Raw genomic sequence first — 11,331 nt, 5'->3', positions numbered from 1 at the left:
AGTACTCCACTTTTCCTTTTCCTTAACCCACTTGAACTCCTGGACTCTTCCATAAGGGAGAGAGAGAGTCAGAGAGATAGTGAGATAAAGGACAGCAACCCTTGTTATGTGTCCTGAAGAGCGGTAGTCCTGCAAGTGCAAAGAGTCCAACCTAGCACAAAATAAACGACTAAAATTAGCACAACAGGGAGGAAAATTTAAATACTAAAGCAGGGAGGAAAAATGTAACGCATTTTACTTTGGGGGTTTTTGTAGGATTCTCCCTAATACAGACTGACAAAAAAAGACCTAAAACAAAAAGTAAAGACTACGCGCAAGTGGAGTGGTGGCTCCCATGCATTAGACTTGGGTTCAACTCTAATTAACTAGAACAAGTCTACAACTAACAACTAACACTACAACACTTCAGATGCCGTGCGGTATCTGTTGATGTCACCATTAGGCATAGAAGCAGTTTTGCGACTGAGGGAGGGAGGAGTATGCAGATATGTGCAAACGATGGGCGGAGCCAGCTGGGTTTTTGGGAGAGGGCAGTAGGGCCGGCCCTGGTGGAAGCCTAGAAAGCAATTGCTCATGGCCGGCCTCTGTTGAAAGAATGGTACTACTGCATCTGCGTTAAATTGATTCAATCATGTTGTGTAATCGGACATTCAAAGAGTGATTGTTTACTAGTAGCATACCATGTTTGCATCTACATTTAACATAAAAACAGCAAAACAGAGATATAGACGGGGAGAGAGAGAGAGAGAGAGAGAACTGTACCTGCTCGATTTTGGGCCAGCGGTTCTTGTCGCGTAGAAATTGGATACAGAAAAGCTACGTGCACAGCAGCTGCTACACAGCAGCTGTGCACAGACCCGTTTTCTCCCGCCTCGGGTCGCGCAAAGATGATCAGAGTCGCTCATTTTGTTCAAAATATGTCGTTTAAGGTCTCTGTAAAAAATGAGCTTCGTTCAATATCGTTAGAAGTGTTAACAAAACACCCAATATCACTTCAGAATGTAGGCCTAAATTCTGAAGTGATTTTGGGTGTTTTGTTAACGCCTCTAACGATATCGAACGAAGCTCATTTTTTACAGAGACTTTAAACGACATATTTTGAACAAAATGAGCGGCTCCGATCATCTTTGCGCGTCCCGAGGCGGAAGAAAACGGGGTCTGTGCACAGCTGCTGTGTAGCAGCTGCTGTGCACGTAGCACTGCTCAATTGGATATATGTATTTTTCCGGGTAAAATATGTACTTGTCTCCTAAACTATCCCAAAAATGTTTACTTCCCCTTTTAACTACCAATTGAACACTTTTGCCCCTTCAACTACTAAACCATTATAGACTAAGGACAATCCGTCCCTCTAATCCAAACCATGGATGGAAAAGCTAACACCTCCCCTCATATGGGTTAGTTGAAGGCTATTTTAGACTTTTAACATACTATATATGTATATGTTTCTATCCTCTTCTTCCTCTACCTCACAATGTGCTTATGTATATATGTATATGTATCTATCCTCTTCTTCCTCTACCTCACAATGTGCTTATGCATAGAATGATGTGCGAGTAAAGTAATGAGAAGAAACGAACCACACATTGTTGAACACTGGATTGAAAATCTGACAAACACCTACATCAGAGTCGTAACTCGCACGGATTAGAGAAAACTCCAACTTCGGCAGCTAGTGATTGTATGTGAAATTAGGAATTTTCATTTGAAAACAAAACCATCTTTGAAGGTTGATATTATCATTATCCAATCAACCATTGTTATTCGTTTTAAGATAACGAAAGCAACCTCTTAATTTGGGACTTCAATTTCAGAGAAAACGATCTTTAAGAAACTCACAAAAAAAAGCAACAACAAAGGCGAGCAATTCAGGAAACCCACAACCGAGAGGGGAACGACGGCAGCAACAGCGAGATAGTAGATCGATTGGGGCATTTAAAACCCGCTGAAGCCCGTGATGATTTTCTGAATCTTAAATCACAGAATAATTCTACGGACAAAGAAGGGATTGTTCCATCCTAACTCAATCTAGTGCAGAACATAGCCACGGGCCTCTATCCATGAGCCTGGCCCTATTTGCTTGGCTGATCGGTGGTGCGTGCGGTGATATGGGTTAAGCTCACCTATTGAGTCAAGGGGGAAGCGACGCAATACAGGAGAACGGTGGCATCAACGATGAGAGGTAGGTTCGACGTCAGGAGGAAGAGGGATCCATGGCGGCGACGTGGCGCTGGCTTGAGGGAGGATCAGCAATGGGGAGGGGTGAAAGGTACCGAAACTCAGAGAGGAAGCTTCTGTTGTACACTGATTTTAGAGAGAGCGAGTTTTTTAGGTTAAAAGTCTAAAATAACCTTCAACTAACCCAGATAGGGAGAGGTGTTAGCTTTTCCATCTAAGATTTGGATGGGAGGGATGAATTGTCCTCAGCGGCCTGTTTGGATGGGGGAGAAGAAAGCGGATTTGTGAGGCGGCCGGATTTGTAGTCCTGGTCCTACTCAAATCTGGTGTTTGGTTGAGTTTTGAGGAAACCAGAGTTGAACACTGTAGTGGCTTCAAATCCACTTGGAGGTGGATTTGTGAAGAACAGGTTTGACCCCGTCGTTGGTAAATCCGAGGGGTTTTTTAGATGTTTTTACCCCTCCAAATCCCCTTTGTCGATCCAGGTGGCTCTTGTTTTTGTTTTCTTAGATGATTTGTTTTGTTTTCTGAAAACCAGATCAACAAAGAGAGAGAGAGGAGAGAGAGGAGGTCGCCGACGGTTACAACTCTCCCTCGTCTTCCTCCTTACGCATGGGTTGAGGTATGGTTCTAGACTCCATTTTCATGTACTGTATGGTAGGGTTTGTGATCGATTTGAGGGTTTTTGATGTTGGGTGTGTTCGTTTCCACCAATGATTCGAACAGAATACTATATGATTTTGCGATCTCAGTTGCCTAAAGATCAAAATTTTTGTTGTTGATTTTGCCCTAATTTGTTGTACAGTTGGGTTTGCGATATGAGTTGCCTTAATCTCAAAATTGGTTGGTTATTTATCTCATTCTGTTCATTTCCAACTATGATTTGAACTGTATACTCCATGATTTTGCGATCTGAGTTGCCTTGTTAATTCTCCAATTTCCCTACCACGATTCGAACAGGTTTTTATCTGAAGAACAAGTGATCTGAGTTGCCCTATTTATCACATTTTCTGATCTGAGTTGCCGTAATTTTTTATTTTACCCCATAGTCAGTTTTTGCCCTAATTCTTAGGTATGCGATCTGTGTTTTGTGGCTATTTTTTCCAATATGAGATATGCCCTAATTTTTTTATTTTACCCCATAGTCAGTTTTTGCCCTAATTCGTGGGTATGCGATCTGTGTTTTTGTGGTTGTTTTTTTCTAATATGAGATATGCCCTAATTCGTTGGTGGGAGGTGGTCTAGGTTGTGTCTGCATTAGGAATACGCAAAGAGATTTATGAAAGACAAATGACATAGCAAGAAAGGATAATGAACTAAATAAGCTATTTGTTTTATGGTCTTCATCGTTTTCCCTTACTTTGGTAAATTCCTTCACTAATTCTTGATCAAACATAGCTTTGATAATGACATAACGACAGCTTGCAAGAAACAAAACCAAGACTTGTAAACATGTTACTATGTACTAGAAGAACATAACTAGCCTACCATGGGTCTAATACTCTTTAATTTTGTTTTAATTTCATCATCAAACAGATGGCAAGACTAACGAACCGTGAACGAAGAAAGAAGGCAAACCATAAAACATTGTTAGCAATGTTATGTGTGATGAGAGTAGTCAATAGCTTTCTTCAACTTTACTTGTTAATTACGGAATTGATTGCCAAAAGGCATCAACAAAAGCCTCATCTTCGTGCCAATTCTAATTATTACCAACACCAAATAGACTCTTTTAATAGGTTGGTAAGCTAGAGTGACACTACTTGCCACAACCAATTGAGGGTAAATAGGCATACATTCATGACATTGTGCCATTTACTTACTCAAAATGGGCTAAAGTCATCTGGGAATGTCACCGTTGTAGAGAAGGTTGTGATATTTTTGAGGATCCTCGTGCACCATACGAAGAATTGGCGTACCATTTTACAATTTTGGAGATCGGGGGAAACAATTAGTAGGCATTTGGATCAACTCAATTTTGATCGTGGTATTGCACCTTCACAATGTCTTGTGGTATCATCCTCAGCCTATTCCTGCCAATGAACCAGATGCTAGGTGAAAGTGGTTTAAGGTACATAAATGTTATATGTTAAGTTATAGTAATGCATTTATTGATTATAAATGAACTATGATAATAAAAATTCTCGTCTCTCGTAGAATTGTCTAGGGGATTTAAACGGTACTTTCATACATGTCTTCCCTCCAACTGAACACAAGGCACGATATAGGTCAAGGAAGGGTGACTACACAACAAATGTTTTAGGAGTTTATAGTCGTAACCTACAATTTGTATACGTGTTGTCTGGTTGGGAAGGCTCCACCACATACTCAAGAGTGCTCGAAAACACCTTGGTAAGGTCTCACGGGTTGAAAATTTCACACAGTATGTGACTTGAAAACCTTTCTATTAGTGAACATCCCTCCCCATTTCTGTAAACATACTCATTTAAGGCAACTAATCTCATTTGTAGGTCATTACTACCTCGCAGATGCCGGTTACACTAATGGGCCGAAAATATTAGCACATTACAGGGGTCAACGATACCACAATAATATTTGGAAGCAAGGGCACATGCCTCAGAGCCGAGAGGAGTTCTTCAACATGAAGCACTCCAAAGCACGAAATGTTGCGGAGCGATGCTTTGGGGTGCTTAAGATGAAATGGCGAATTTTTAGATCTTACTCTTTCTACCCCATTAGGACTCAATGTCGCATTGTCACTGCTTGTATCCTCCTCCACAATCTCATTAAGCGTACAATGGAGGTGGATCCCGTTGAGGCTGAATACACAGCGTGGGAGCAGGCAAACCTACATAATGTACCACATGAAGAGTGTATTAGAAGTCTCGAAAGTACAAACCAATGGACCCAAATGAGGAATAACTTGGCAACCCAAATGTACAACGATTGGTTAGCTCATCTTGGGGGTGGCCAATAGGATATTTGTAACTGTGCTATTTTATTTATTTTAATCATATTTGCTTGCAGACTTGTTAAACCAGTGGAACAATGGTTGTGTTTAGAAATCAATGTAATATTTAGGTCTTTCGTAACTACAATACCTATCTCATATTGTTATCATCATTAAAATTAGGTTACCAAACACAATGGAAAGTGAAGGAACTGCGCAATCTCAAACAACAAGTGGTAAAGAAAAACAAGCTCATAGGCTATGGACCCATAAGGAAGAGGAGTGCCTACTTGCTGCCATGATGGAGTGTATCTCCGATAAGTATAGAGCTCATAATGGTTTCAAACAAGGCTTCTTCAATAAAGTTGAGAAGGAGTTGAAAAAGAGATTGCCCGGAACGACACTTAAAACTCAACCCAATATCGAGTCGAAGGTGAAAAATTGGAAGAAAAAGTATGGTGTAATTCTCGACATCACACGTATTAGTGGGTTCGATTGAAACTATGCAACTAATTCCATTCAAGTGGATTCCGAAGAGGTGTGCAAAGAATATGAGAAGGTAACTTCTCTCCTCTTCCATTTTCAAAAATTGTTGTTGCCTCATACTTAATGTATGCAATTGAATATGTGTAGTCTCATCCGAAGGCGAAAGGGATAAATGGGAAGGTTTTCCCCATGTACGAGAGTTGGCAAATATTATTTGGGAGGGATAGGGTCACCAGTAAAATAGCCAAGGATGCGGCGGAACTTGACGATATTCAGGCCGATCTCGTTGAAACTCTTAACCCCGATGACTTATTCAATGATTACTATACTCCATTGTTTGCAAATGGTGACCCGGCATTTGTTGACATATCAACTTTTGTTGGGACTCTAACAAGTAATGCCATTCCTGCCACTCCAAGAACCAATATGAACACTTCGGTGACCAATGTCGTGCCGGAAAGGCCAAAGAAGAAGGCAAAGGTGGACGCAAAAGAGGCGTCCATTCATGACGCATTAGGGAATTTTATGGCTCAAAGCAATACGACATTTCTTAAGATCGCTAATTTAGTTGGATATGAGGACCGACTCTCTGCCAAAAAAGAGAGGGTGTTTGCTGAGCTTGAGAAGCTTGACCTTGAGTTGCTTGATATGTTTTTTGCACACGCCATAATTGTGTCGACAGAATAAAATGTGGACACGTTTTATGGTGTACCAGAAAACTACAGACAAGTATGGGTGGAGGAAGTATTAGTGGGGCAAATCAAACTGAAGACCGCATAAGGATGTCTTCAAACTTATGCGTACAATGTTTAATATGGCGGAGAATGTGATTCTTTCTTTTTGTAATTAACTATATACTACTTATGGCATGTTTATGGAGGATGTGATTCATTCTTTTTTGTAATGATGCACTGTACAACTTTAAACTTTTCATCATGTATATGTGGTACTTGTTAGGGCAACAATGATGATTGTATTGGTAAGACACTTTTTTTGGGCAACGATGATGATCAATGGGGATTAGGCCCCCTTTATGGCATTGTAATGATGCACTTTACTACTTTAAACTTATTTTGGCAACTATGATGATCCCAATTTGAGTTGGCAAATGTTAGGGCAACAATGATGATGAATTTGGTTGGGCAATAACGATGCATTTTATTAATTGATCCAAATGTATTAGTTGGTGCAACTATGAAGGTCTTAATGGCAACTTAGTTATATGCTAGTGCTTCTTTGATTATGTTGATTACATTTGAGCCCAAGTGTTGATATTTTGTGCAAATTAAGGTGGAAATAAGGGCAAAATCCCAGCCTCAGTGTAGTCAACTGCCTGTGTGTTTGAGAGTTACTATTAGCATGCAGGTTTGTGGGCAGTTTTGTTGCTGTTTTCTTGGCAAATTTGTTGGTCTGGCTCGCTATTCTTTGTTGTTTCTGGTTTGGACAAATTATTGGTAGTTTCTGGGCAGTTTTATTGCAGTTTTATGGGCGATGTTGTACCTATTTTCTGGCAGTTTTGATGCTACATTCTATAGCAGTTTTAGGGCTGCATTCTGTGGTTGCTTTTTGGGCAGTTTTGTTGCTATTTGGTGGATTGTTATGGCATATTTTTTGGCAGTTTGTTGGACAGTTTTGGTCCAGTTTGTTGGGCTTATTGTTATGCCAAGTTTGGCAAGGTTTGCATGCCCTTTTTAGGGCTGTTTTGTTGCTGGTTTTTGGGTAGTTTTTTTCCTGCTTCTTGGACAATTTTGGTGCTGTTTCTTGGGTTGTTTTATTGGACAATGATGTAATGTTAATTACAACGTATTAGTTGGTATTGCTTTTGCCAATTATGATGGCCTTAATGGCAACTTAGTTGCAAATGGTAATGCTACTTTGATTATGCTAGAATTGTCTAAGCCCAAGTATTGATAAGTTGTGCAACTATGTGATTGTTTTGTGGGCAGTTTATGTGCAAAATTGGTCCTGCTTTTTGGGTTGTTTTGTAGATGTTTCTATATTTTTTTGTTAGACAGATTTGGGTTGTGTTGTTTGAGAAACCTAGGTCGTTTTGTGGCTTGTAGACTTGTGGCAGTTTTGGTGCTGCATTATGGCCAGTTTCATTGCTATTTTTTTGACAGTTTTGGTGCTATTTTTGACTACGAAAATGCTGGTATTTTGTGAGCTGAAATGGTTTTGTTTCCAAGAGTCCTTGTTATGCCATGTTTTGACATATTTTGTACCAAGATTTATATCAGTTTTATGGTTGTTTTGTTTTCTTTTTTGGTTGAAATTAACTATGTTTCCTAGACTATGATGATATGACAAATTTGAAGGCGAGACACTTGTCTTGGCGGGATAATTTATGAGGGCCAATGGTTTAATCACCATTTGGCAACATAAGTTGTAGCCAAGTGGTGCACTATGTGCCGGTTAAAAAAATATCTGAGCCAAGTACATATAAACATAATATTAGTATTCATTATCTTATAAATGTGATAGCCGGTATTTTCTCATAGATATTACAATGCCAAGTGAAGAAAAACAATACTATTGGGTGGTTTTTGTTGGCCATAATCTGGGAATATATACAAGTTAGGAGACCACGGAACTGCAGGTTAATAGACAGTCGGAGAATTGAAGAAAAGATACAACACATTTGACAAAGCGGAATGATAAGCATCCATTAATGCTTATTCTTAGTGCTTAAGTCTTTATTTTTACCATTTTATGTTTAGTTAATCTAGCTTTCTATTTAATATTGCACATAGGGTGTGTATACTCTATTTTGTAGAAAACCACTTAATAAGAGAGTCTTGAAGCTTAAAGCAAGTCGGAGGCCTCCAAAACTCGAAAGCGATCAAGGAACGAAGCCATCAGGGCCAAAGAATCAAGCGTTGAAGACCCGATGGGTGGCCAAGGACGTTGGAAGCCAAGCCGGAGGCCGAAAGCTGAAAAACCCAAGCATTTGAAGACGGTATCGATACTCAGAAAAGCCGTATCGATACCATTTAAAAACAGAAAGTTTGAAAATTATAATTGCTTATGGGTATTGATACGTCGTATTGCTGTATCGATACCAATTGGTTTAGGTGGCCTAGTAGAACTGTTCAAAGTGATCCGGTATCGATACAAGGTTTTATGTATCGATACCAAGTGCCTTCGTAAGCAGATTTTTAGGGCGTCCTTTGGGATATTTTGTGTACTAATGTGGGCTTGTATAAATATCTCATTATGTCACATACCCGAAATACACTAGATTTTACTGCACTTTTTAGATCTAAGTAGGATTTTCTTTACTTGTTACTAACTCTTATTAGTATTCTTGATTGTTCTTGACTAAATCCTTCATTTTTTTCCTTAATTAATTGTTGTTTTCCATTTTACTCTTCATTAAAGTTGTAGCTCTACTCTAGATCTATCTTAATCTCTATTTTAATTTGATTTCCGCCATGTTTTCAATATTTAGCTTTGTTGATTCAATTTCTAGCATGAGTGAACAGTTAATTAGGCTTGGTCATAGGGTGATTAACACTCCATGATTTGAATTAATCATGCTTTTCTCTCAATAAATCTTCATTGTTAGTTGGAAAATCAAGGCAGTTCATGTTTGTCTATCAAATCTAGGCGGTGGTAACCTCTTTGATCATGCGTAGGCAAGAGCGAGCCTACTTACCACACATAGATGCTTAGAGCTATGTCATCCATTGCGTTTGCTAGATAAATACTAGAACTAGCTTGGTTTTTTTGACTCATTTTCTAGTAATTAAGCTTAATAATAAATCCTTCAGGCTGGGAGATCCTTGACGCTTATCTCAACCCGAGTAATTCGAGAGAAAGCTGATTGATCCGAGTTATGGCTATTAAAATCCCCTAGACCTAGCCGCTTAGTTTAAATCGTTTCAAATCACAATTCCATTGCACGTTTAGTTCACTTCAAACTACACCTAAAAGTTAGCCTCTTCAAGGCCACAATACTTGCATCTACAAATCCAATCAAGCCATGATGATATTCTCTTGGGTACGATTCCGGACTTCCGGATTATTATGCTTCAATGGACGTATTTACCCTATGCTTGGGGTGATCATATATTTATATATCGACGGACGAAGCACGGAAGGAGCATTGTTACAGTTCCATAAGGAAAGATACCGACTCCTTCAAATGCAGTCAGTTCGAATCGAACATCAATCAAGTCACAGTGGTTCCACATCCACAAGCGTTTTGGAAGTTCAACATCAAACTAGTCTAAGCAAATACTTTGTTGTAGTTTTTTTCTTAGGTTTCTTATGTTGTATAATCTTGGCACATCTATTTGATTCTGAATGATCTTGTACGTTTTTTTCACAGATTATGAAAATTAGAACTGTAATATATAGACAAAGTAATCATCTCAATTAAATTTAAACATTTAGTTGAGAAACATTACGAAAGGTACAAATTTATTATCCAACATTTGTCTTAAGCTTCCAACTTCTCCACATCAGTACTGACGTCCAAAGCAATGGCACCATCGATTGTAATTGGGAAATTGCATTTCCCTCATGTGCCTAGCTCGTCGATTGACATACACAAATAGTAGGAAAAATGTTTAAAGTTTGCTGTAAACAAGAGTTTATATAAATTTGATGCATATTGATTACATACTTGGACAAACTAATTCCAAACTTCATTTTCTACCAACAGTCTATTTTCATTTGCATTCCAACCAAACCCAGGTATTTGAAGCGTGTCTTGTAGTGTAAAACAAGTTTGCTTCCAATTCTTAATATTTGCTTCAATATGAATTTTGGCAATACCCCTTTGGGGGAAAGAAGCTTTCATCTGATTTTTCAAGACTCCCAAGTAGGCAGGATGAAACTTGTGCTCACCTTGCCAAATCCCTTGATCTACAAGAGTTGTAAGTTTTTCTTGTAACGACTCCTCCTCCTCATCGCTCCAAGCTCGGCATGTGGCGCATGCCATTGTGAGGCAAAATACCAAAATAGTAAAAATTACTTGTAATGGACTTGAGATATGGGATGAGATGAAGAAAAGTGTACAAATGTGTGCCTTTTATGGAAAAATTTACCAAAAAAAGTTGTTGAAAATGTGTTTTCAATTACCACATACCTAACTTATTTGTTGAACATGTGCTTTCCTACCCGACTAATTTTTAAAATTAACCAATTTTCTTTTCATATATTTCGGTTTTTAATTTTTTTTTCCAAAAATCAATATTCTATTAAAAAAAGGTTTTAAACATTTTACAGATTTCTAATTTTAATTTTTTTTAAATTTTTTTCTCAAAAAAAAAACAAACAAACAAGGGTGACAAAATATTTTAAAGATTCAATGAATTTATTTTATCCCACTTTTTTTATAAATAAATATGTATTTATTCTACTTATAATAAAACTAACCTTTTTTGTCCATTAAATAACTTTTTTTTTTTTTGGGGGGGGGGGGGGGGGGGGGGGGGTCGGGGGCGTTTGGGTGGGCATATAGCCTCCCGAATTTCTTTTCACTCCTGATAAAGGGGGATAAGTCCCCATATCCACTGTTTGGAAGCCCAAAATTGCTTCCGGATTACTTTTTCCCCCCTCAAAACTTATCCGGCTGTGGAGGGGTTGAGGGGGATAACTTTTGGGCACCCCCTCCTGCCCAAAAGTTATTCGGCAGTGGATGGCGGTATATGGACAATTATGCCCCTCCATCTCTGAAAACTAACCCTATTTTTTCATTTTTTAGAAAAACAGAGAGAGAGAGAGAGAGAGAGAGAGAGAGAGAGAGAGAG

At 38.7% G+C, this 11,331-nt stretch overlaps 1 protein-coding gene across 1 annotated transcript; it reads left to right on the top strand.

Annotated features, from left to right (window-relative positions):
* Nucleotides 1-5,276: 5,276 nt before the first annotated feature.
* LOC131333157 (uncharacterized) lies at nt 5,277-6,297 on the top strand. Its single transcript, XM_058367524.1, has 2 exons — nt 5,277-5,648; nt 5,723-6,297. Exon 2 carries the CDS (start codon nt 5,765-5,767, stop codon nt 6,260-6,262), a length of 498 nt encoding a protein of 165 aa, XP_058223507.1. The 5' UTR covers nt 5,277-5,648; nt 5,723-5,764; the 3' UTR covers nt 6,263-6,297.
* The last annotated feature ends 5,034 nt before the right edge of the window (nt 6,298-11,331 follow it).

The sequence above is a fragment of the Rhododendron vialii genome, chromosome 1a (genome assembly GCF_030253575.1).
Source record: "Rhododendron vialii isolate Sample 1 chromosome 1a, ASM3025357v1".
Lineage (NCBI taxonomy): Eukaryota > Viridiplantae > Streptophyta > Magnoliopsida > Ericales > Ericaceae > Rhododendron > Rhododendron vialii.
The sequence above is the reverse complement of the archived record's forward strand: the minus strand, read 5'-3'. Positions and strand labels throughout refer to the sequence as shown.

What these genes read in the sequence shown, in the direction of transcription:
- LOC131333157 (XM_058367524.1), top strand. Translation starts at nt 5,765, where the DNA reads ATGTACGAGAGTTGGCAAATATTATTTGGGAGGGATAGGGTCACCAGT.